Genomic DNA, 26,996 nt, shown 5'->3' with positions numbered 1-26,996 from the left:
TTGATGATGATGATGATAATAATAATATAGTTTGAATAAAACATCTAAATTCAGTAAGTCAGAGACTTAAAGGACAATTCTATTTTTCAATGAAGTTACCATTTTGAATTATAGGTCCCAAAGAATTATTATCTATTAAATGTAACTTGAGATTTTTGTTTTTAATGGATGCAGGATCTTACATTTTCTGGGTTTGTGTTTTGTTTTTCAGCTGTAGCAGAAGTCAAACTTCGGGATGATCAGTATACCCTGGATCACATGCGTGCCTTTGGCATGTACAATTATCTACACCTGGATCCCTGGTACCAAGATAATGTTTATTATGTTGATCAACTTGGAAGAGTCATGAATTTAAGCATTACTCTGGTAAGGATGCCATGAAAAAAGAAATAAAAAGTTAAGTCAATCACCTCAAACTGAAGTCCATTGATTACACTGGTTCTTCTTTGAGTATGACTTAGTCAGATGCCACCAAGTAAATACAGTGGTACCTCGGGTTAAGTACTTAATTCGTTCCGGAGGTCCATTCTTAATCTGAAACTGTTCTTAACCTGAAGCACCACTTTAGCTAATGGGACCTCCTGCTACTGTCGCTCTGCCAGAGCACGATTTCTGTTCTCATCCTGAAGCAAAGTTCTTAACCCGAGGTACTGTTTCTGGGTTAGCGGAGTCTGTAACCTGAAGCGTATGTAACCCGAGGTACCACTGTACTAGTTTTCATAAAATAAACATACTTTTTAACATGTTTCTTTCAGTAACGTATGATGCTTGAATATCATTAAACATATTTGTGTTTATGATTTGTAATTAAAAGAGACCAGACACTATAGAATTGATTTTTTTTTAAAAAAAAAAATGCACTTTTGACTTTAAATATGGGCATTTCTTAATTCCATTAATTGTGTGATCCAATAAAGATTACACATTCTCCAATAATGTTGCTATTTCACTATTCATTGCTATTAATTAAGCTACCCAACACATTTGCACGATATTAACTGCCCTGTATTTCACCTTAGGTAGTCAAGAATTGCACTCACAGGGTTATGCACTGTTTAATTATGTCTATTCAGTTAGTTGCACAGAGCAATACTTTGCACATTCCTTTTTTTCAAATTTGAAGTTAGAACTGAAGCTGCAGGCTTACTAATTGCTTAGATGGGGTCGTGTGACAATCTTGCCATCTCTAATGTCTGTTCAAACAGTCCCGGAAGGCAGATGTACGACATGTGCTTCCATCTAATCATCACTCTGTGCTTAGGTTTCTGCATACTGAAATGATTTTGCTTCCAGAAGCTTTCTTTGTGATCCCTTCCAGAGCCGGCGCACACACTTATTTGTGAAATATCCTGATTCTTCTCAAAGGCAGTGATTCAGATAAGAGAATGCTTTGGGTTTTACAAAGAAAGGCAAGCCTCTGTAGCTATCCCTGGCCAAGCTTGGAAGGCAGTTGTCTGGAACGCAGAACACCTTTGCAGAAAGTGCTGCCATTGTTTATAAAGATCTGAGTACAACGTACTATTAGGAAAGAGGCAGGATTGCTGGGCAGACATGGTGGATGGGAACTGAGAAACTAAGGAGGCATGGCCAAAAACAGAATACGTAGTAGGCTGATATGAGCAGGAAGGATGGATGGGGGAGGCAGAGGTTAGTGGAAAGCGGTGCGGAACAGCAAGGAAACTCAAGCAACTGGTTTGGGGTAATGCAATTAACAGAAAATGGGCAAGCAAAGGTATTCTGTGGGACAATGGGGAAGCAAGGTTAAAGAGGCAGTGGAGTGAAGGTTGCTGAACTTCCTGCTTGAGTGAAAAAGTCAGCAGAATATTTGACTACAGTCTGTTGAATAATATTTCAATACAGTGGTACCTTGGGTTGAGTACTTAATTCGTTCCGGAGGTCCATTCTTAACCTGAAACTGTTCTTAACCTGAAGCTCCGCTTTAGCTAATGGGGCCTCCTGCTGCCACTGCACCGCCGCTGCACGATTTCTGTTCTCATCCTGAAGCAAACTTCTTAACCCAAGGTAATATTTCTGGGTTAGCGGGTCTGTAACCTGAAGCGTATGTAACCTGAAGTGTATGTAACCCAAGGTACCACTGTAGTACTGTATAACTTTAAAAATAGTGTGGTTAAGAAGTAAGACAAAGATGGAAATAATTGTTTCCACCCTTAAGGATTGTGAGAGATGGATAATGTGCTTCTGTGACTTGTTTGCTGAGAAATGTGCCCCTGCCTCAATAAATAATTGAGGAAACAAACATGTCTCACTTCTTACTCAGAATTTGTTATAGAAATGTACAGAGAAGTATAAAACACCATGTTTATCTGAACCTTTTGGAAGTATTGTTTTTTTAATAAAAAAATGATTGCCGTAAAAACAGTTTTCACGCACACACAAATCTTTCTTCACTCTGAAAGCAAAGTTATTTCCTTCCCTTCCCTTCCAAATAATTATGTTGGTCGTGATGGGATGAGCTTTCCCTTCCTCATTTCTGCCATATCCTTAGAAATTGCAGCTCTGGGTGAGGTGCTGCCCCAGAGTTATCTGCAAACTGTTTCCAGCAAGCAGGTCATGGTGTCATTCTGTGTGGGTATGTGCCAGAAACACTGTGCTCATACTAAATGCTAACTATTGAAGAGCTGTTACCTTGGAGACCATGATGTTGAAAGACTTTTTTGGTCCCTGAAAAATGGAAGCTGACTTCAAGAGGGAACTTGATATTTAGGCGAGAGTGTAGGTTGTCTGGGAACAAATCATCTTAGTCCCATCTGTAACGGAGAGGGCATCTGAAGCATCTAGTTTTATCATTCATGTCCAAGAACATTAGGAGCGAAGCCTATGCAGCCTATTCTTCCAGTCCATTTCCAAGTGCAATACAAGGTGATAGTTATTACCTAAATGGCTTGGGACCAAAGTACTTGAACAGCTGGTCTCTCTGAGGTGCATCTGCCTATCCTTTAAGATCAGCAGTTGTGCTTCTCTCGTGTGTGCCATTTCCTCCTAAGGCAAGTGGTAGCATGCAAGAGAGCTTTTGCTGGTTGCTCCAATATGTGGAAATCCCTGCCTCACAGGGTTACATTAGTTTACCCATCATTTTGTGTTGCACTGGCAATTCAAAACATTCCTTTTTGAAAGTAAGCCTTTGATTCCATTGTGCTTATAATGTGTTGAGTCTTGAGTGCTGTTCTGTATATTCCTGGGGTTGCTTCAGTTTTTTGTTTGATTTGATCCATGCTTGCATTACTGTTCTGAGCCGCTTTGAGCAATCCCTTTGTGTATGGGAAAGCAGGCTATGTATTTTTAAAATAATAATAACTCACAAAACTGAATACACACACACGGCATTTTGCTTTGGTAAGAACCTAAGAGCCCTACTGGATTGAACCAAGATCCATCCAGTCTAGCATCCAATTTCTTGCTGTGGTCAGCCAAATACTTCTGGGAAGCAGAGCATGAAGGTAACATCCCTTTTCCTCTTGAGGGCTAAAACAGAACTGAAAATGCATATATTGATATTTTTACCATGTTGAGGTAACAATTTTTAACACTCAGTTTATAGCAAAGCCTGTTTGCTCAAATCTGCATAAAACACCCGTTTAAATCTTAGTCTAAACTATGTATCTGAAGAGTATGCTAGAATTGTTTTGACTTTCTTTGTATACTATTTAAATGTTGCCTTAGTGCAAACACAATATCATCTTCTTCTAGATACGTATACATTTTTTTTAACGACTAAGGAAAAAGAGATGCATTCAAACAGTAGCAGTTGAGAGATGAGTAGCCTTGCTTTCCTGGCTTCCAAACATTGCAGATGCTTCTGGTAACCAGGAGAGGCAAGGCAGCAGGCAGGTTGGAAGGTGCAGTGGCACCACATTGGATTGACTCTGCCACTGCACCCGCACCGCACTGCATCCCCACTGCTTTGCCTCGCTCCCTCTTGGTTACTGGCAGCAGTGTCCTTTGCACTGGCAAGCCACACAAGTATTGCCACACCCACACTGTGCTAACCCACACTGCATTCAAAGATAAGTAGTGTTGCTAACTGTAACAAAACAGTCAACCTCCTTCCAGTGAAAATGTTTTCTCTAAGCATGCCATCTTCAGATTCATCTTGTTTTGAGATATTTATAAACTGACTCTCATTTTAACAGTAAAAGCATACAAGGTTTTGCTTACAAGGTTTGCAAAAAGAAAAAGTAGAAACTCTTCCATAACTCCCTAAACTGAATAGATAAGCGCTGCATGTTACTCAATGTATTTGTAGCTTTCAAGCTGGCATGACTTCTTCCCTCTGCCAAAAGATATATAGTGTGCAAAGGACAAGCAGTTGCATTCAGAATGTGGTTCAGTGGTAAGAGTGCATGCAAATTCAATCCACAGCATCTCTATTTAGGGTTGGGACAGATACCTGCCGGAAACCCTGGAGAACTGCTGCCAATCAGTGCAGCCAGTCCTGAGCGAGATGGAGCACTGGTATAACATGGTATAAACTAAGCAACTGCATTTGTTCCCAAAGGAATTGCCCCATAGTCAGTAATTTGCAGGCTGGCTTTATTCCATGGGCTGCCAGTTCCCAACCTGCTTCTAATCTAGGGAAGCTGAAACCTTTTCACGATTTATCAGATAACTGCAGTCTGGATCTTTTACATTCTTCTCTTCATGTTTTTATTAAATGTATAATTAATGTAACTTGTTAAGTCATAAAAACAGTGATTCATAATAGCAGGGATGATTTAATAACACTAGTTAATTAATAAAATTCTGTGTAATGGCAATTAGTAAGCAACTCTCAATTTCCACAGCAAAGATATATATATATGATGGATGTATCTTATTAGAATAAAAAGGCAATTGTACCAACCAAGCTATATCCCATATATTTTTTTCCAGCCATTGCAAAATTGTTGGAAATTGTGAAATTAGTATTACATGGCAATACTAATGCATGCAATTGTAAGTAAGTTACTTATCTCTGGAACTGTTGCTTCTATCATAACCTTTATGTAATCCAACAAAATCTTCTTTGGGACCAGAAGAATATTATACCTGGACATATTTGAGTATCATTTAACACCCCCTTCCAGAAAGGTCATACATGTGTGTGCCACGAGAAAATATGCATTAAATATGCCTTGTTTCACCTTTCCAATATTTGTCTTTCGTATTTGGATATATCTATCTCTTTAAACCTACACAGAGTCAAATAACACTGAAACTTTTTTATGGGATTAACTGGATCTTCAAAATTATTATTGTCATGTACCAGCTGTAGGTTTTTCTTATCATTCGCTCTCCTGGTATGAATTTCTCTAGGGCTCAGTTCATATGTCATCCTTCTAATAAGGGGATGGTAGCAGTTTGTTATCCTGAGATAAGGATGAGGTGTCTCTTCTCCTTGTATTCCAAACTATTTGCTGATAAAATATGTGAACTTGCAAACATTTGCCAGCAACATTTGTTCATCAAGGTGTGATTGTCATTCGTCTAATTTCAGCTCTGTTTTTGTTTCCTACTTACAGGACACTGCCTTAAAAAAGCCCAGAGAAGTATTCAGGCTTCCTGCAGACTTGATAGCTTGTGATAATCGCCTTTGTGCATCTGTACACTTTACATCTTCCACCTGGGTTACGCTTTCAGATGGAACAGGAAGGCTGTATCTGATTCGAACAGGAAAACGTGGCGATGGCTCATGTGAAAAGTGGGAAGTAAGTATTGTAAAGCCTAGCTTCTATTTCCATATGGTTGAATGTGCTTAAGCAAAGCTAGAAGTTACTGCCTCCTGCCCTTCATGCGTAAACCAGCTCTCTCCCTTACTGCATCTTGAAGGTCCAGAAGGTCTCCAGAACCTTAACTTGGATCATCCTTCATTTGTGCAAGAACACTTGCCAGTCAGGGTTATACGGTATCCAAGCCATACTACCTTACTTAACATGTACAAGAACATTCTAGGAAACCCTGTCAGCTGGCGAGGAGAATGTATGGCAGAGAAGGTGAATTTTGACTGTAGAACAGGGAATGGTGCAAGAGACACTAAGAAAGTACAGTGGTACCTCTGGTTGCGAACACTATGGGTTACAAGCGAGCTCCGATAACCCGGAAGTAGCTGCTCCCGGTTGCGAACTTTGCCCCGGGATGTGAACGGAATTCGCACGTCAGAGGTGCGCACACAATGAGAGGCACGCTTTCGCTAATAGCGCCTCATATTACGAGTAGTTTCCAGTTACGAACGGACCCCCGGAATGGATTCAGTTCGTAACCAGAGGTACCACTGTATGAGAGAGTGAGAAACGTCTTTCAGGATTAGTTGATAAGTTCATTATGTGGTTTTAAATAGTTGCCACCCAGAGATTTCTGAAGCTTACAAGCAGGCATGAAGGCAGCAGGTACCCATTGTGGTGCCTTCCTAGTTTCTGATACTTGGGTATACTGCCTCCAAATGTGGTGGTGTCGTTTGGACAGGCTTCTAATGGCAAGTACATTTTTCCAAAAATATATATATAATGGTTTTATTCCAAGCCTCAGAGAAAAGTGATCTCCCTGATCTTGTACTGAGCCTCAGTACAGCTCAGAAAGCAGTGAGATGTGGGCAAGCAGGGACAAAACCTTTTCTCTCAGCATGTCCTAAGCTTGGAAGCACAGGGGAGGGTGGGGCTCACCTCTACAATCTTGCTGGACTTTGTAAGCACTTCAGATACCTCTAGTTGGAGGTGTCATGTTATAATCTGGACCCCGTAGGATAGATGGCCAGCATACCTTTTGACTGGCTACCAAAGTCAGCCAAATTTTCTGTACCCTTGCATTTTGTTGCCATGCTGTATGTGTAGCCTGGGGTCTAACTTCACATCTGGATAGCACATCAAGAAAGCAATCAAAGTTACTCAGATGAATCTCTCCTGCTGATAGTTCTTAAGTGAATTTGAAAACAGATGTAGAAATGCCAAGTGCTATGGTCTTCTTAATGTCTGAAGCTGCTTCATTCCAAGTCATTTGTTTACTGTGATTACCTGTTTAAGACCTTTCTATGCCCTGCAGCCTGAGCTTATGGGAACTCGGCTAGGCGCTGCCTATGACACACTAGTTCTGTGTTGTACTCTGTGGCTTCTCCCACGACATTCAGTGTTACCAAGTCAAGGTAATTATAGTAAAAGTACATTTGAAGTGAAGTCAAGCAAATATAAGCACATTAAGTGAAAAGGCATATGAGAAGTATGCATCTTTCTAAAGTGTCTCGTGGGGACGTTGCTGCCTTCGAAGTGTGCCTTTCATATTCACTCTGTGATTTTGTTGATACTCGAAATGTGAAATTTGATTTTGTTTGCAAGTCATAGGTCTGCAACCATAATTCATCACGAGAATTAAGTATTAATATAAACAGTGGAAGAAATTTGTGGATTCCATATTAACATTAATAGCGTTTAGATGGGCACTAATCCTAGCTTTATACCATAAGTGGTTTCATTGAGCATTGAAGAATCCACTTTGCTTGCTTTATTTCCAAGCATCCTAAATTGACTATCTGAATTGTTTTTGAGAGAGAATAATGCAGCATAGAGATTGTTTCTTCCCCTTGCTTCCTGTCGAAAGACACAGTAGCAGCAGAACATGTCATCTGTGTCCTGCTTTGAGGGTTCAAAGCACTTTGCGTATGTTGGTTCATTAACAACAGCACTACTGTAGTCAAGTCATTATTGTACCTGTTTTGAAAATGGAGGGGTTGAAATGTAAATTAAATGGTGGTGTACATAAACCCACCAACTTACACATACGTATTGGAAATGTATCTTACTGAGCAGGTGAAATGCTTCAAAAGAATACCCAGCACTAAAGCTACCCAGTCATCAGTAATCTGATAACACAAAGAGCCAATAGTGACCCACCGGGTCATAAAAAGCAGCAACTTCCAACTGGCTTCTCCGTCTGGGCAATCGGTATTTCAGACATGGACTGAGCCTCTCTCAGATAATCCATCCCCATTTCCCTTCACTTCACCCAACTCTGACAGCAGCTGGTTACTAATAATAAAATGTTATGCAAATTAATTTCATAATCATGTATGGGGTAACTCCAGTAGGCAGGGATTGTATGACTTTTGCCTTGTTCATTAAAAAAAACAACCAATTCCTGGTTCTAAGATAATCGCACAGCTAGGGTATGATATCTGTGCATCGTATAAAAAGTATGTGACACAAAAGCTTATATTCAGACTTTCCACGGTCTGAAATCTCTTTCAGTGCACAGGATATCTAAGTTATTAATGCTGCTTATCATTGGGGACTGTTTAAAGAGAAAGCTGATGGAAGGAGACTTGCTTGTAATGCTTTTTCAACTTAATGGCATATATTTTCACTGTAAAGCCTTACTTATCTAGATGTACTTTATGCTGTGGGGGAAAGCTTGCTAGTTTGCAAACCAAGCTCATGCTGATTTTCCAGATGAAAGAGTAATAATCTGTTTCCTGTGAACAGTTGTGTAAAAAAGCAAAGTTTTCCTAAGCAAGTGCATATACAAATTTTCAAGCATTAGTATAACTTGAATTTTATTTCCATGTCAGTTTACAACAAAGGCCATATAATAAAACTTTGGGGTGGGGGTTAATACAAAATCTAGGAAAATACAGATACTGAAACCTAGGTAACAATGGTTGCAAATGCTTATTTATTGATTAAAACATTTATATGAGAAGTCAGCAACTTCCTTCTTCCCTCTGCTTGCTCCCTGATGCTCAAAAACTGCTCAGTGAATACACTGGTGCTTACTGGTAACAGAGCATGATTGCAGCCAATTATTCTACCCATTTTTAAAAATACTTTTGACTAAAGTTGATGACAACTCATAACCCTTATTCAAAACCCATTTCCTTCTAATTACGGGGCTTAAAATGCAGAGTTGTTATCAAGTCTGGTTTTTCGGACTGTACATTGCCCACACATTTATTAGATAGTGGAAATGATCTAGTTTCCAGGGGTGGTGGGAATGTCAGATTCGTAGGCACCAGAATCAAATTATTTATATGCATGAAACAAGTAAAAATGGGAAGAAAAATCTATGCTTGAAATGAAAATGACGCTATGCTTTCAGCGAGTTTTTAAACCTCTCAAGTAATAACACTCACAGTGCCAATAAAGCTGGATGGATGTCTTGGAAAGATGAGTGTTGTGTGTGCCTCGTCAACATTTTCCGAAACTCTTGTGGAACCAGGTACTAGAGCAGAGATGCCACCAAAACCCAACATTCCTGTGTCATCTTATTCCCCCCCCCCACTCTGCACTGTATTCTTGTCTCATCCTTGAGTTATCTGTTTGATCTGAAACATGCATTGTGCATTCAGAAGGCATTACACAGTAGCATTCACAAAGACCGTCTCTTCTCAGATACTATTCAATGAAGAATTCGGGAGTCCCTTTGTTATAGTCCACAGCATCTCCTTTCTGCAGTCTGATGCTCATTCAGTGGGCGTACTACTCCTTCGCGTAGAAAAAGATGAATTGGATGTACAAGGCAGTGGCTTCCATGTTTCCTTGGAATGGGTCACAATTACAAAAACAACCAAGGAGAGTAAGTATTTTACTTGCTGTTGCTTTCCTTGTGTCTGAAAAAGAGACTCGTACTCCTTATATGTTTAGGAAATTGCCATTCCAGTGGCTTGGGTAGCTGGAAATAATTTTGTCATCTTTTTGATAGTTGAGTGAAGGATCTGAATCTGAAGTCATTTGGGGGACTGTTGGATCCCTGAGAGTCAAAACAGTCACTGAGGAAGGCAACAAGCATGTTGTAAATCAAATTTAAATCAATGGGGCTGACTTCTAAGTCAATGGGTGTCTTGGGAATGTGGCTGCTGTGTGCCCCTTGTTAGTATTTCCCATAATGAAAGCCCAAGCTTTCAACCATGGAACTGGAACCAGACATTAAGGGCAGATGCAAGCAGCACATTTGCAACTTCTCCTTTCTCCCCTGAAATCATTATGAGATACTAATTGCAACTCAGTTGTCAGAGCACTGATCCTTCTGTAGTCCAAACAGCAGCATCTGTGCACAAGAGCTGGTATCAGCAGGCTGCAGAGGGGGAACCCACATTTTGCACAGAAGACAAACAAGTCTTTACAAGGGAAAACACTTTCAAATATGTTAAAGGTATTTTCAGACCACCTCTTAGGCCCAAACGCTCAGCTTCTAAGATGCACTGGGGACCCCAAAAACAGCCCAGTGAGGACCGAGCCTTCTTAGAAGGCATTGAATGCAAGTTTACTGGAGCAAAAGTTAATGGAATAGAGGGGTTATGGAAGGAGAAGGAATGACATGGAGCATCCTGAAGAGGAGAACTCCGCATGGCATTTTGTAATACCAAACCTGTGATTTGATTTTTTCACAGGACAATATTTTTCTTTTCACTTAGTTGGCTATCTCTTGCAGGGCTTGGGATAGTTGCGGCATGATGATGTTTTACCAATACTGTTGTTCCCACCACCAAAATACTGTGTACCCTGCCTCTCTGTTAAGTATTCTGGAGGTGGCTAACAACATACGTTACAAAAAAAATCCAATGCCCACTGTAAAATCATTGTGAAACTCCTCTTTCCTGCTGGTACCACTCTTCCTTCAAAAGTATTTTTCACGGCAGTGCCACTCTTTCATATAGACAAACAGCTCCTGTGCATCCCACACGAAGGCTAAGCAGTAAGAAGATCAAGGCAGTATTAAGTTCTCTTTTCCCTCCCCAGCCGATCAGTACAGAAATACTCAGTGCCCTCAGGCACCAGTCATGGCTGGCTGGAACAGAAACTCCATGTTTCCTCAGAGCCATCTTTTAGAATAGCTTACCTGCTGGTGCAAAGAACCTTGCGGTAAATATTAATATGGCCTTTATTTGTATTCCTGTGTTCAACAGATCCTGCTGCCTTCTTGTAGCAGTTATTGGTATCTAATTTTATGCATTTCCTGAGGTCTTTCCAACACAGTACTGGTGGTTACTTTTAAAGGGGGGGGGCTGGGTTTTAATTACAAACCACAAAAGAGCAAATGTAGGAAAGAAAAGGCTAATTAAATAGCTAGAAGACCAATAGAGAATTGCCTCTTTTAGAGCAGCAAAATGAATTTGTTATCAGCCTGGATATTTATTATGTAGCTGCTTCAGATGAATGAAACAGGTTGCTGAAAAGTGCTGTATTTATTTAAGTGTATGTATTTAAGGCGAAAACAATTCTTAGAAAAATACAGTATCAGGGTTTTCACTGTTTTCTGAAATATGCTTATTTTTCAGGTAAGCCTCTGTGTGGGGCTACCCAGTTTTGCAAGCTATGTCTGGCATAAATGGAAACACCTAGATGGGTGGGGTGGGTTTGCATACCTGCAGCCAGAATCCAAGGAAAGCCCAATCCACACTGGCATTTTTGTGTGACAACAGAGGAGTGAGATGCTAGTTATTAGAGGGGACATCTTATGAACAAAACAGGCTACTAAATTAGGTTAAGACAAAGCGGAAACGGGCTCATTCTAGGGATCTATTCTTCTGTAAGGCTATACAGAGGGGCAAATCCTTAACAACTAGCCAAGCTCTCTATTTGCAATAAAAAAAATATTAGCAAGGATGCCTCAGAGGATGTGGGAAGTGGGTAGAAGAGGCTTAGGACATACTTCCATATAGGTTTTAGTCTGAATATGACAGGAGGAAGCTCGGCATATGGAAACAAAGAAATGGTCTCATCAAACTCTCCAAATTGGCTACAAATTTAATTGTCTTTGGAGAGAGGGAGGTAATGAGAGCAGAGCCAAGTGTACCCTGGAAGCTTAAAAGCAGCATGAATCCTCTAGGAATGGGGTCAGAAATGGTTTCTGGAGACCATTTGCCTAGAAATAGTCTTCATTACGGTCCCGTAGGTGAGAGTCAACAGTACAGTAGTACCTCGGGTTAAATATGCTTCAGGTTACATACGCTTCAGGTTACAGACTTCACTAACCCAGAAATAGTACCTCGGGTTAAGAACTTTGCTTCAGGATGAGAACAGAAATTGTGTGGCAGGGGCACGGCAGCAGCAGGAGGCCCCATTAGCTAAAGCGGTGCTTCAGGTTAAGAACAGTTTCAGGTTAAGAACGGACCTCCGGAACGAATTAAGTACTTAACCCAGGGTACCACTGTACTATGCTAGAAGACTTGTCGAAGAGCATAAACCTTTGAGATGTTTGTGTTTGTTTGACTTCTTTCTCGCACTGTTACCCCATGACACTGCAATCAGATAGAATTGACTTTTTTCAAGTAGTGCTTTGTGGGTTACCTTGCAGTCTGTCATGCCAGGAATACAGAAAACCTGCTAGACTGAAAAGCCTGCAGACACCTATCTCAACGTTTCTGCATTGACTTTTTGTATGTTCAAGATCTTCCCAAGTGAGGAACGTGTTGATTTCTGTTAAAGTTAACCAGCCAGCGGGTTGGATTTTTGTCCTTTAAAAACTGGGATGAGCAGAGTTGGGTAGTGTCAGCACATTCAAAGGAATTGTTTCTCTCTTGATCAGGTGATCATGGGTATGAAATCTCCAAGCGTCGAGTTCTTCAAGGAAAGTCAGTTCCGCATTATGCAGCTATAGAGCCAAGTGGCGATGGCCTGATGGTTATTTCGTACAAGCCCTATGCTCTCACACAGAATGGTGAGGATAAGCACGACAAAAGTGAAAAGGAGAAAGCAGAGGAAAACAAAAAAGGTAACCTTGCGTTCCTGACAATAGGTTAGACAACTAGCTCATTTATTATTGCTTTATAAATTTCTATCTCACCTTTCAGGGCACACTAGGGAACAAAGCATGGTCTTGGAGCTTATATTTGTGTTAGAAATGCAGTGCACTTTACATTCAGTGCTGTCTTAAGTGTTAGTAAAGGTAAAGTAAAGGTACCCCTGCCCGTACGGGCCAGTCGTGACCGACTCTAGGGTTGCGCTCTCATCTCGCTCAAGAGGCTGGGAGCCGGCGCCGTCCAAATACACTTCCGGGTCACGTGGCCAGCGTGACGAAGCTGCAACTGGCGAGCCAGCACCATTGCCGCACACGGAAACGCCGTTTACCTTCCCGCTATAAAGCGGTATCTATTTATCTACTTGCACTTAGGGGTGCTTTCGAACTAGTAGGTGGGCAGGAGCTGGGACCAAATGACAGGAGCTCACCCCGCCGCGGGGATTCGAACCGCCAACCTTACGAACAGCAAGTCCTAGGCACTGAGGTTTTACCCACAGCGCCACCCGCGTCCCTTAAATGTTAGTAGTATGGTTTTAAAGTTATCTGTGCAGAAATCAACCTGTCAGTTCTCCAAATGAGCAAGATGCAGCTTGTTTATTTGGAAGGGTGAATAGCTTGATGACCATTACCTGAGGATTCAGCAGACTTAACAAGTACATGCCTCGAGACAAAAGCTGATCACCTGCAGGGATTAGGAAAATTATTGCTTCCCCTCTCCACAGGCTCAGCATTTCACTTAATTGATTATGTGATGCTGCGTTGAAACAACAGGGAGCGCTTGGTATGTTGGATACACAGCATTACAGAGGGTAATCTTAGTGCGATGTATCTGTTTTATGCAAGGGGTCCCCTCTTCTGTTTTGTTCTGGCGCAGGTTTTCCATGTTAAGTTAGAAAGATTTGCTCAGAAAACTTCAGAAAAAAACAGGGAAGGGGAGAGAGAAACATCTTTTTTTGAAAATTTCCAGGTTTTTTCTCCCAGGCCTTCACATCTCTACCAGGTCGTAGTCTGACATTCCAGCCACTACACCACCCTGCCTGTCCTACAGGTGTTCTTAGTGTTGCAGCTCACCATCAGTGATCTATTCCTTTTCGTGTTCTTGGTTTGTAGAACCTCTCTACTACTGGCAAGAGACTGAAGATGATTTGACGGTTACTTTTCAGCTACCAGAAGACTTTGCCAAAGAGGACATTCAAGTCCGCTTTTCTCCAGGCCATCTCAGTGTCGCACTGAAAGATCCCCTCAGCCCTGTATTAGAAGGAACGCTTTTTTCGTCGATTGATCATGAAAGCTCCACGTGGATAATTAAAGAAAATAATAGGTATTTCTTGCAGTACTGAGTAGTCTAGTCTGGTGTCTGTATAGCTGAATGCCTAAGTAGCTCAATAGCCCTGGGCACTAAAGTGTGTAATACTGTGAACCTGAGCTGTCTTATTAGGTGTGCTTTCTTTCCTTTCAGGCTGCTTCCTTTTCTTCACGGAAACAGAAACTGGTCACAGTTAGTCGTACGTAGACATTTTATAAAGTGAGACAATGGAATATGAACAAGGAGGAAGGGCCTTCCACTATTTCCATTACATTTGTTGCTCGATAGGAATTGCTGATAAATCCTGTCTTCTCTTTAATGAGTGCTTGTGATTTAATACTATTATCTTTTGTGCCTCTAAGCAGGCTGCTGCAACAGCAAAGTTAGTGGGTTAAATGCAGTTGTTGTTGTTGTTGTTAATTAAATTTGTATACCGCCCTATACCCACAGGTCCCAAGGTGGTTCACAATATAAAGTCGCAATATAAAAACACAAAATATATAATAAAAACAAAAGCAACTCAATAATCTCCCCCCAACACATTTTAAAAGTGCATTGCATGTCAATCAGCCAAAGGCCTGGTTAAAGAGGAACGTTTTTGCCTGGTGCCTAAAGGTGTATAATGAAGGCACCAGGCGAATGTCCCTGGAGAGAGCATTCCATAAACAGGGAGCCACCGCAGAATATTATTATTAATTATGACACAGGTATGTATTCACCATTATAGTAAGATCTATATAGATTTATTTATCTAGAGATCTATATAAATCCAGTGTGTAGTCTTAAATAAAGGAAGAGAGTAACTCAGCACTGGACGCTAATGTAACTTGTTCAGTCCATTTAATGGGAACAATCATTAAACAAATGTCTTTCATTAGGCCGGTTTCAGTATTGGATTTCTCTGAGGGGGGTTAATTTATTTTAATGAAAGCAACACTATTTTCATACCAGTGAGGAGAACTATAGACTGAAAATTAAAATGCTTTAGCTCATCTCGGCATGGATAACTTAGAGACGTCTACTGTTGCTTCAGATTAAAGTTTTGAAAATCTATCCAGTTTTATAAGAGATTTTTGTTGTTGTTTTAACAGCCTTAATCAATCATTTTATTTGTATGCCAAAGTTAAAACTGTGCTCAAGGCCACTTACGACATATAATTACGAAACTGCAAACATAACAAAAGTAGACATAAACAAAACATCAGAAAGTTCAAAACCAAATTGAACAATTTCCACATAGATCGTAAGATCCAAAATAAAGATACATGTTAAACATTCTGATTAGCTATTTGCAGAGAAGGTTAGGAATTCTGTTCAATACAAATGCATATAGCCCTCTAGTCATACATTTTGTAACCACATGTGAAGTGAGTGGTGCTTTCTCTTGATCATTTTGGGATTGAAAAAAGCCTTTTCTAATCATATCACATGTTGATCATGAAAGCGAAAGCTCTTTCCATCTAAATTAGCTTGTTGAAAACAATGGGATTATTTCAATGCTTCTCCTATCCCCATTATCTTTCCTCCAGCTGTCAGTGTTTCGGGTTGATTTGGCTGGCTTTTCTTTCCGCAAAGCTAATTAAGACATTTGCAAGGATCATTTTTGACAACAAATGTGTTTCAAGTTTTTCCTCTGATTTAAGTGTTTGAAAACAAAGGCGTGGTATGGGCTACATTTGGTACTCTATTTTTAGAAATGGAGATAAGTGCATACTGATCCAATCTTCCAGATTCCTTTTCTTTTTCCTCCCTTAAAGCTTTTTAAAATACTGCTTTTCCTTATCCCCCTTTGTTTTCTACTCCTACCTTCTAATAGGCAAAAAAAAAAAAAAAAAAAGTTTAACGGATATTTCTGTATAGGAGAAGGGGTACTGGAAGGGCCATAACTTGATTCTGTAGAGCACATGTGTTGTATGCAGCAGGTCCCAGATTCAAGCCCATCATAGCTTTGAGAACAGCGCACTTAGCCAGGTGGCCTTGGTTGAACTAGAGATCAAAACGAAGTACATATTTGAAACATATCTGCTTCAGACCATGCTCAGTGACATAATCTTTTGCATGCACTTTGGGAAGCCTCATTTAAAATCAATGGCTGTTTCCAGAGCTTCTTTTGCAGCCATAACACTCCTCTCCTGAGAAGACCTGTGTAATCCTGGTGTTTTTGGGTGAAGACAACAGCTTTGGTTGTCCATCCAAAATAGGTTGGAGTTCCTGCACCTCTTTTCCTAGGAAGAAAGCACTGGCTGTTTCCCAAATAAGCATGGTTGTGACCAGGATGCACACTCCATTTAGAACTTGCAAGTGTTGGAAGGATAAACATGATATTTATCATTACTCATATTGCAGTAGTTAAGAGTTCTGGCTTGGATGCTAGGGTCTGTTCTGCACACAGAACAGAGCTCTCCTCCTGTAGTCTCTGTTACCCCCCAAGAATTAATCCCTGAAGACTGGGGAACTGCATGGGATGTGGCGCAACACTCTTCTTGCTGCACACATAACCTGGCAGAGGAGCAGGAGTGATGGTCCCAGCAAAAAACAGACACTTCTGTGCACAGATTTGCCTCCTACTTGCACAACAGCACCTTAGCACTGAAACAACTTTTTGGCGTGGTTATTAAATATATATATAATTATAGTGTGGAATATACTATGACATGGTAGGCATGCTAATTAGTAGTATTCTCCATTTTCCAACAGCCTCCTAGAGCAGGTAACACACCGTACTCAAATCTTCATTGTCCCCAGTTTGACAATGCCTTCTTTAAAAAATAGAAGATGCATACTACGTAAATGTTACCTTTAGACAGTACACTCTCATGGTAAAGCTTGAGAGGACAGGAGTTATGAACTTCTGGCTACTATAACAGTGGCTTCCCTGCTGTTCCACATGGAAGATGGTTTCCATCAAGGTAGGTTTGACACTTGAACCTGTAATAGATGTTAGCACTCAGATCTGTAGATCATCTTAGCACAGGCATAGGCAAACTCAGCCCTCCAGATGTTTTGAGACTACAATTCCCATCATCCCTGACCACTGGTCCTGTTAGCTAGGGATGATGGGAGTTGTAGTCCCAAAACATCTGGAGGGTCAAGTTTGCCTGTGCCTGTCTTAGCACCTGCTAAGTTACAAATCAGGAAAATGAGAAATGCTAACAGCACTTATAGTCATACATCTTAAGACAGAGAACTCATAAAATGTTGCAATGAAATGATACCACTTCAGCTGTGCATGTGGAGACCACGTGTTTGAAAGTGCTTCTGCATCAAAATCATGCAAACAAAGCAAGTTGCCATGCATGTGTATGAGTGTAAACTTAATTTGCATCATCTTCCCTTCAAAAAAAGAAAAGAGAATGAAGCTGGGTTCGTTCATTTGTACACACTATGTTTGCAGCACAAATTACCTTCTACATTATATATCTACTAATTTAAGAATCTGTGTACCGCCCTTCACCACATGGTCACTGGATAGATTATAACTTGTCAGAATATACACATACAATGAGATACAGCGAAAGTGGATGTACTTAAGTGGATGTAATTAAAAACTCAATTTAAAAAATTGACCTTCCAGGTTCAGATTGTAAGCCAGCACATTTTGCCTTCTGATGCAAAGCCGTCCATCTGTGTGGCATTACTTTGCCAGTTCAGTTAAGGGAGTATGTTGTTTGAGGGAGGATATTGAAGAGCACCCTCAGTGGTAGGCCAAATACTAGTGACCTCTGGCCCTACTATGTTAATTGATGAGGGTGTTTTTGTAAGAGAGTGTGTGTGTATTTATCATTTTGATATTTCATATATACAGTGGTACCTCAGGTTACAGACCCTTCAGGTTACAGATGCTTCAGGTTATAGACTCCACTAACCCAGCAATAGTACCTCGGGTTAATAACTTTACCTCAGGATGAGAACAGAAATCGCGCGGCGCAGCAGCAGCAGCAGGAGGCCCCATTAGTTAAAGTGGTACCTCAGGTTAAGAACAGTTTCAGGTTAAGAACAGACCTCCAGAACGAATTAAGTTCTTAACCCAAGGTACCACTGTATTTTAAACTGTTGAACTAGCCCAGTTGCATATGCCTGGTGGTCTTCTGAGGAGTGTACACTTCACTTTTCTGTGTCTCAATTAATCTTTATTAATGTTAGCGCTTATGGAAGACTTGGATGTCTGGTGGTATGTACAACTGCATGCTTAAGTAACAGACGTTACACTGCCCTTCAAAACTAATAGCCTTCCGAATATGGCTTCCATTGGTAGCAAATATGCGTTGCTGTATGTTAATAACCAATATATGTTTAGAAACATGCATACAATTGAAATCATAATACAAGAACCTGTTTAAATATGTCTGATGCAATAAAATTAAGACACCAACCAAAAAAAACAGTAACCCAGCAACAGCAGCCTATACAAGAAAAGCTTTCAGTTATAAGCCAAGGAGAAGAAATGGTTTAGTGACACTAACTCGTTAGGATACCTTGTTCAGAGACATCATCTCTGAATACCACTTAATGGAGGCAAACAGCAAAGGAAGTCTATTGCTTTGGGGCCTGCTAGAATCACCAGGGTGGCCACTAATGGAAACAAGGCGCCTGATTTGATAGCTTGTCTTCATTTCTCATATTTAGTAATTCGTCTAGAATGCAGATACAACCAATAAGGGACTGGAAAGCGTTTTTAGTGGGGAGGATCTGATGTTGTAAGGAATTCAACTTGGGGGCAGTTTGGCAGCTAACTCCGGCTGAGAGAGGTCAATTTGATTATCTGTTTTCATCTTGTTTTCATAATTGGTTTGGAATTGCTCCGGAATATCTCAGTAATAGTACCAGTCGTGCCACATCTGCGTCTTACCCATTTGATTTTTTCCCCCTTCAGTGAAGCTTTCATTGGCTAGTTAATGCAATATTTAGAAGAAGAGTGACCTTTTAATAATGGCCATGGGGAAGGGAGGAATGAGCGGCTAATCTAAATTATGAATTTATAAAGCCAGAGTGGCTTAGTAATTATTAGCTTGTGATTAAGTGCCAAAGTGAAGTATTAATTCTTCAGCACTAAACAAGTTACTTCCCTGCGAGTTCCACAATACGAATTTATCATGTAAGATTTGGAGTACATTTAGAGATGCAAACTCTCTAAATGGGAGATTTGTTATGTTTATATGGCTCCTCTTCTTTGCTGAATTCAATCTAGAGAATATTTCCTCCCCCATTTTTATAAATTAAAAGGCCGCTTGCTGCATTGAGCCCTGGATTTCAGCAACTTTGGCAAGGTCCAAGGGGCAGCCATATGGCATTCTGATAGAGGACGGTATAATATCAAGCTAACTTATATGCACAATTTGGAAACAGATCTGCAAGTATTGCTGGAAGTAGGAGGTCAGAATAGAATGGAGAGAACTGCCTTTAACTCTTTCATTATGCGTGGTTCCAAGTGTCAGTTTAAAAGCTTTCCTAAAATTTTCTAGCTAGCTAGTACATGAGCCTCTTGCAGGTTTCCTGTTAAAGTCAAACTGCTTTGGCATCTTGGGGACAAAACCATTTTACTATGGAAGTAACAAAGCCATTGTGCATAAATTCCAAATTCTCCCATGTAAATCAGGAACCTTGTTGCAAGTGGTGCAATGTTGCTCTGCTTTATTTCAGGTGAATCTCCCTTTCACTGCAGCCCACAAAATTCCCTATCTAGATTTTGATGAAGATTGGGGGGGCATGGGGGGAAAAGTACATGTGTGTAGGTGGGGAGGGACAGGGAAATACAGCATGAGCTGCCTTTCCACTCCTTCAATGCTGGATACTACCTGATACTGATAATTTTGTCCCACGCATCAAATTTACCAATATTCGTCTGCTCATCTCTTTGCAGCTTGGAGATTTTCCTGATTAAGAAGGAAGTGGGACCTTCATGGCCAGAACTGATTGTTGGTGACTCTCGGGGGGAATATGTCATGGATCCAGCCAAGAGTGCCGCAATAGCTGAACGTCTGACGCATCTAACCTCTGATGAAATGGTAAAGTGCTGATCAAAATGAACTCTTTTGATTCTGAGAGGGAAATCAGTCTTATCAAATTGCAGCAGAATCTTTAAGTCAATCTCACTGAAGCGAGTCCCGTAAGTCAGTGTAACTTACTACCTAGCACGCATGTGGATGGACAACCTGCAGCCCTCTGCTAGTGCCCCTGACTGCTGCTAATTTCACTAGCTGAAGGCTGAGAGGACTGCAGCTGCAATGGGGAGCAGGGGGGAGGCACACAGGAAGAGTCACCCCTTTCTGCCTTCTCTCTGCTTAAAGTGGCGGCCCGCAAGGGCCCTGTGGGAGGTTAGGCTTGGGACATTTCCTAATCTGGGGTAGGGCCGCTTCCTAGCTGGAATCTCTGCCCCTGGTTGCCCAGTGGGACCCTAGACATTCAACTGGCTGACACTCATGGTGGGCATTTGTTTAGCAGTTGTGTGGTTTGTCCTGAAAGCTCTGAGCAACTGTTTGGTGGGTTGGGAGGAGTGCTGCTGTCTCTCCTGGGTCTGTCCTTCAGTCCAGTGGGGAGAGATTGTGTGTGTGTGTGTGTGTGTGTGTGTGTGAGTGAGTGAGAGAGAGAGAGAGAGAATATATTTGTATGCATGTTCACGGGATGTGGCCCTTGAACACCCACCTACTGTTGACCTTGACGCTTGGAGCAAACCAGGACAAGGTTGTTATGATGAACAGTTAAACTGCTAAAAACACCAATGCTACATTGAGTTCCCACTCCTTTCCTTCATGGAAGGTGGGCGGGTGTCATTGTTGTGCTTCCCACCCCAATCTCCAGTGGCAGATCAACAATGTGGAGTGCTGGTGGGAACACTTGACAGCGTCCATTTGCATAATTATATGTTACGGCCAAAGCTGGGGAAGCTTTCAGTTTTCAGCAGCACCAACACATTTCTTATCGCATCTAGTTCCACCCGCAAACGCTTGGTAAAGCGGGGCTCACTTTTGCCTGTGTCTGAATTGGTGATAGGGTGGTATAGTACAGCAATGGATTCTAAGACGTATTTAACTCTGAGAAGCCTGCACTGATTTCCCTGTTGAAAGACTCGTGTATAGGCAGGTGGTTGGGCTGTGTGGTGGCTGACCATATTATGGCTCAATTGTTACCCTGATGATGGTGCTTTCTTCAGTAGTTTATTTACTTCCTCAAAAGAGAGAAAGAGAGATGACAACAGTAATTTAAAGCATCCGTTTCCAAGGCTCTAGGCTGTGCTATCACAGCGATTAGAGCAGCATCCCAGGGCACCTTTCAAAGGCTAACAAATGCCTTGTGATGCTAAGCTTTTGTGGGCTGAAGCTCTTTTCAACAGCTTCAGAAGATACTGAGATAGCATGCCTTCCGATATTTCACAGCTGATAATAGGGGCATTTTTTTGTCCAAGATCCTTATTTCCATGCACTTCTTGTGCTTCTTCTGTCTCTTCCTCATCCAGGGAGGCACAGGAGGAGTCAGGTACACATAGCTTATCTATGAAACTGAGTCTAGGAAGTACATCAGGAACAGAAATCTGTACATGGTGTTACTTGAACAAAAAAAGCCAACACCCATGTTTTCAAATCTGTTCCTTCTTCACCCACAGGCATGCATATAAAGGGTAGTTTTTTAAAAAAAAATATTTATTTTGACTGAAAGTTTGATAATGTGCTACAAATTCATAGGAAGTGTTATTGAGTATGCTTTTTGTGTGAGATGTATATTCATATTTGTTATAATGTTTCAACTTAATCTTCTAGGATTCAAAATATTCTTGGAAACAACAGAGATGCTGTAGTCCATTATTTGTGCTAGAATAATGTGCAAACTTTTGAGCTAGACTTGAGCTAGACCTCTTCATAATAGCCAGTATTTCATGAATGAGCTTTTATGTGGAAGCACCTGCAGTGGGCACACTCTCCCCACTGATATGTGTTGTCTATCCTACGTTTTCAACACATGCTAAAGACTTTCAGCTAAACCTTCCTAGAGTAGCTGTTGGTCATGCATTTTATTCTATCTTATGAGTCACTGGAAGATTCGAATAATTGCGGGATCTTTTGCCCCAACCCCAAGGCCTGTCTAAAAGTCAGATAGTTGTTTATTTCCTTGACATCTGATGGAAGGGCGTTCCACAGGGCGGGTGCCCCTACCGAGAAGGCCTTCTGCCTGGTTCCCTGCAACCTCACATCTTGCAGTGAGGGAACTGCCAGAAGGCCCTCAGTGCTGGACCTCAGTGTCTGGGCTGAATGATGAGAGTGGAGACGCTCCTTCACATATACTGAGGCAACACTTTTGAGCAGGCATAGGCAAACTCAGCCCTCCAGATGTTTTGGGACTACAACTCCCATCATCCCTAGCTAACAGGACCAGTGGTCAGGGATGATGGGAATTGTAGTCTGAAAACAACTGGAGGCCCCAGTTTGCCTATGCCTGCTTTTGAGGCAACACTTGCCTGCCTTCCCCTTCTGTGCTGCCTTTTCCTTCTCTGTCTGTTTCTCTCTGCTGCCTTCACTTTGCCTCTGTATCCAATCTCCCTCACCTGCTTGTTTCTGTGTTTCACTGGGCTGCTCCACTTAACCTGTTCTCCAAAATTTCCCTTCTTGGGACCTGCTATTGATGCTCCACTAGCTGCCCTTTGGTCCTTTGGCTGGTTGAATGTTTCTTCCTTCACCGCCACAGTGCCCTAACACTTCTGATCCTCCCAGTTCTCCTTCTGGGCAGATCATGGAGCTGATACCATTACAATGCCTCCAGCAGCAGTTTTTATTTTGGTTGTTGTCATTATATATATATATGATCCTTTTGTACACCGCTTCAAGGTTTTTTGGATGTTAGGCTGTCTACAGATATTTTGAATAATAATCTAAAAAAAGCAAACTGTTGAACCTGCAAAAAAGTCTTGGTAAAGAAGATCTATTACCTTTATTATATTTTTAAAGAGTGGAAAATTTGCCTAGTTCATTCACAAATCACATGCATGGCAAGAAACGTACCTCATTAGGCTGCACTATGCAACTTTTCATACCCGTCAGCAAGGGAATAATTAGACAAGCCACTTTTTTCTTAAAATACTCTTTCGCATAATTGTATCACGTAAGTGGCAGGCATTATCATACTGGAGAAATCTGTACAGGCCTTGATTTTGTAACAAATAGCCTGATTAAGAATTATGTGTTTAAAACTGGGCCCAGTCAGCTGAAATTAGCCATCCATTATTGTCTCCATCACCAATGCCATCCCCACACATACTAACTACCTACCAAGAAGATAGGGGTGGGAAGGAGAATTTCACACGGTTGTCTTTGAAATGAAGCCAGATGAAACAATAAATGGTATGAGAAAATGTTCTCTTGAGGATGATTTGTACCCAAAAAAATTCTTTGGACTGTTACTGTTTAAATAGCTTACTGGGAAATTTTAAAACTTTAAATCCTAGAAATATTTCTGTATATTGCCTGCTGGAACACAATGTTAGTAGCAGTAAACACCGCAGGAATTGGTGTGTGCGTGTTTTCAGAACAAAAAGCATACTGTACAGTGGTACCTCGGGTTCAGAACTTAATTCGTTCTGGAGGTCCGTTCTTAACCTGAAATTGTTCTTAACCTGTTCTTACCACTTTAGCTAATGGGGCCTCCCGCTGCCGCCGTGCTATTTCTGATCTCATCCTGAACAAAGTTCTTAATCTGAGGTACTATTTCTGGGTTAGTGGAGTCTGTAACCTGAGGCGTCTGTAACCCAAGGTACCACTGTAATTAAAATTGTTTTGTTTGTGATAATGGTACAGAACTGCCATCAATTAAATATGTGTTAACTTATTCACTTAGAAACAAATTAATAGCGAATCATATTTTAAAGTACGTTGTACCATTTATTTCATTTTGTGCTGCACATACTGTACCTGGAGAACAATTAAACAATTCACAATAATAAGACCGTTAAACAGCTAAAATGTGAAATGTCAGATCTGTGCTTTTGTTCACTCTCTTAACTCATAATATGCATTTCTTTCAGTGTCCCTCCAAAAAAACACCCCAAAACCCCAATTCTATATATGCAAGGCTATAATAACTTTGCTGCAATTCTATTCAAGATCTGTTTGTGTTTTAGGAAGTCCCAATAACTTTGTATGACCTACTTAGGACCAAGCATGCTTTGACTTGGATTGCAGGACCCTCTGCACCTGAAGAATCATTTAAAAGTTACCAAGAGAAAATGCAGAGAATATGATGCTGCGCTGCCGCTGTTGAGAAGGTGTCATTGCCCCATTGCGTCAGCTGCTCCTGAAGTCTTATAATCAATAGGATTAAATGCTGCTCCCTGTGCTCAAGTCACTCAAATCCCCTTCATTTTCAGTCCTAACCTTCATAATAATTTCCTAGGCACCCCACCTTGCTCTGGACTTTACATAGTGAACTTTTCTCATCCCAGGTTTTGAGTGTGTATTTTTGTTACGGCGGGAGGCAGCATCCTCTCAAGGTTCCATGCATCGTGGTGCGTTATCTCAGGTTTCAGCACAGTGGTGGAACTACGATAAAATTCTGTTTCTTATCTTGGCTGTGAAAGAATCTCTCATCCCAGCTCTGAAGAAGCCTGTGATGATTGACATCCACTATGGCGATAATCCTTGAAAGCAAGAATCTTTAAATAGATTGATTAGCCCGGTGGAAAAACAAATGCACCTTTCAGAGTAATTATTCAGACATGGTGCAGGCATAATACTTAACAAGTCATGGTTAGTTTTTAACCTTGTTTACCAACCCTATTATAGGGACGCAGGTGGCGCTGTGGGCTAAACCACAGAGCCTAGGACTTGCTGATCAGAAGGTTGGCGGTTCAAATCCCCACGACGGGGTGAGCTCCCGTTGCTCGGTCCGTGCTCCTGCCAACCTAGCAGTTGGAAAGCACGTCAAACTGCAAGTAGATAGATCGGTACCGCTCCGGTGGGAAGGTAAACAGCGTTTCCGTGTGCTGCTCTGGTTTGCCAGAAGCAGCTTAGTCATGCTGGCCAACATGACCCAGAAGCTTTACGCCGGCTTCCTTGGCCAATAAAGTGAGATGAGCGCCGCAGCCCCAGAGTCAGTCATGACTGGACTTAATGGTCAGGGGTCCCTTTACCTTTACCTTACCAAGCCTATTTAAGATCCCAAGCATACTATGAAGATAAAGTTTAGCTTAGCCTTTGCCAACCTGGTGCCCTTCAGATGTTTGAGATGACAGAGTCTTGCCTGCTAGGGTTGATAGGAATTGTCACCCAAAACTTCTGGATAGCAATAGATTGGTAAAAGCTATTAGCTTGTCAAGCTAAGTCTATTGGAATTCGACCTTTAATCTAGTCATGCTGCTTTATTGACGATGGAATCTGCTGCTTTCCTATTCTGGTTTCTTTTTCTTCTTTTTTTAAAGAGCGTTTTCCCTAACAAATGAGTCATTTAAATTTCAAAGATTTTAATATTAAAAACATTTCAGAAGTCTCAATGTAAGAACCTCAGATTCATATTTTTTTGTCTTTATAACTACAGTGGTACCTCGGGTTACATATGCTTCAGGTTACATACGCTTCAGGTTACAGACTCCGCTAACCCAGAAATAGTGCTTCAGGTTAAGAACTTTGCTTCAGGATGAGAACAGAAATCGTGCTTTGGCGGTGCAGCGGCAGCAGGAGGCCCCATTAGCTAAAGTGGTGCTTCAGGTTAAGAACAGTTTCAGGTTAAGTATGGACCTCCGGAACGAATTAAGTACTTAACCCGAGGTACCACTGTATCTAGGAAACCGTGGTTGAAATCTGTTACATATCCTTCACATTGTTTCACTCGGGGAGGGGGGGAGGAGAGGAAAACTTAATGTTGGATTCATAATACCTTTGACCAAGGTTTCACTTCTGTGAACCATAAAAATTTAGACATGGAAAATGTTTGGTCTTGTAAATTAAAAGCAATGACTCTAGGGCAAATGGTTTCTGCGCTGCTGAGCATTATTTCTCAGCGGAGGCCCTGCATCCCAGTAACTAGTCTAGTGTATTAAAATATGGTATAGTGTTGCTTTTCCTAAGAACAACTTCCAAATTCTGTTTAAACTGTCAAACACATCCTGAAAAAATTTCTATTCCTCCAGGCTTATGCCTGCAATTAAAAATACATCTTCCCATGATAGCTGATGAACTCTGATTTTATACACACACAATAAATCGCTTTCATATTTTAAAATGATATATCCATATATGAATATTTTATATATATATAAGTAAATTCTGCTCTCAGTTTTTGATTTGCTCTTTCTAGTCTTAGTCAACTGTTTATCCCCTTTAAGAGAAATCAGTTTTCATTTGGGAGTGATTGAGAGTGGCGCAGCAAGCCCTCTTCCAGTAAATGCGAGTTTCCCAGTAAGTCAGTATCCTCTTTTATCACTTGTATTTCTTTAGAATACTTTCATCCTGCTTTATAGGCCCAAGAAGCTCTCCAATGCTATTTACCCCAAAAAAAAATCAAAAATCAAAATTGCACTCAAATTGAGCACACGAACAAAGAATATATGGTGTCCATATGAAACCTGGATAGTTTTCCTTCTGGCACTCCTGTGCTTAAAGATGAAGATTCCTGACTTGTTTACATGACCCTTGAATATTCAGTCAAGGGTAGCATGGCAACTGGCAAATTGCAAACAACTCCAGGGAACTAATTTTTATTCATCTTGCCTGTTCATGAACAAACTAAAACGTTGGCTTTTCTCGTTACCCATTTTTGTCAGCTTCCAAAGTGAATGCATTGCTGGAGCATATAAACACCAACCCAACTTAAAATTCTCAAGCCGATTTCTTATATTCCTCATTCATTTTACAGTTGATTTGACCTCTGCCTGTGGCAGTATTGCTCATTTACACAATGCAGTATTTGTTGCCTGTACACAAATTGCTTTATCGTCTTACTTGTCCTTGCGTCGGGCCTGTGTGTGTGGTTTTTCCATTGTACAGATGGT

General features: G+C 41.0%; 1 protein-coding gene across 1 annotated transcript in view; it reads left to right on the top strand.

Moving 5' to 3' along the window:
• The window catches only part of NUDCD1 (NudC domain containing 1), a 46,709-nt gene that overhangs the window by 5,680 nt on the left and 14,033 nt on the right, over positions 1-26,996 (top strand). The window contains exons 2-7 of the mRNA XM_083622085.1: positions 212-366; positions 5,520-5,705; positions 9,372-9,555; positions 12,508-12,693; positions 13,831-14,041; positions 19,887-20,031. Coding sequence (XP_083478211.1) covers positions 212-366; positions 5,520-5,705; positions 9,372-9,555; positions 12,508-12,693; positions 13,831-14,041; positions 19,887-20,031 — 1,067 coding nt within the window. The remainder of the gene's footprint in view (positions 1-211; positions 367-5,519; positions 5,706-9,371; positions 9,556-12,507; positions 12,694-13,830; positions 14,042-19,886; positions 20,032-26,996) is intronic.

The sequence above is a fragment of the Podarcis filfolensis genome, assembly GCF_964270895.1.
Source record: "Podarcis filfolensis genome assembly, chromosome: 7".
Classification (NCBI taxonomy): Eukaryota; Metazoa; Chordata; class Lepidosauria; order Squamata; family Lacertidae; genus Podarcis; species Podarcis filfolensis.
This window is presented reverse-complemented; position numbering and strand designations above follow the sequence as displayed.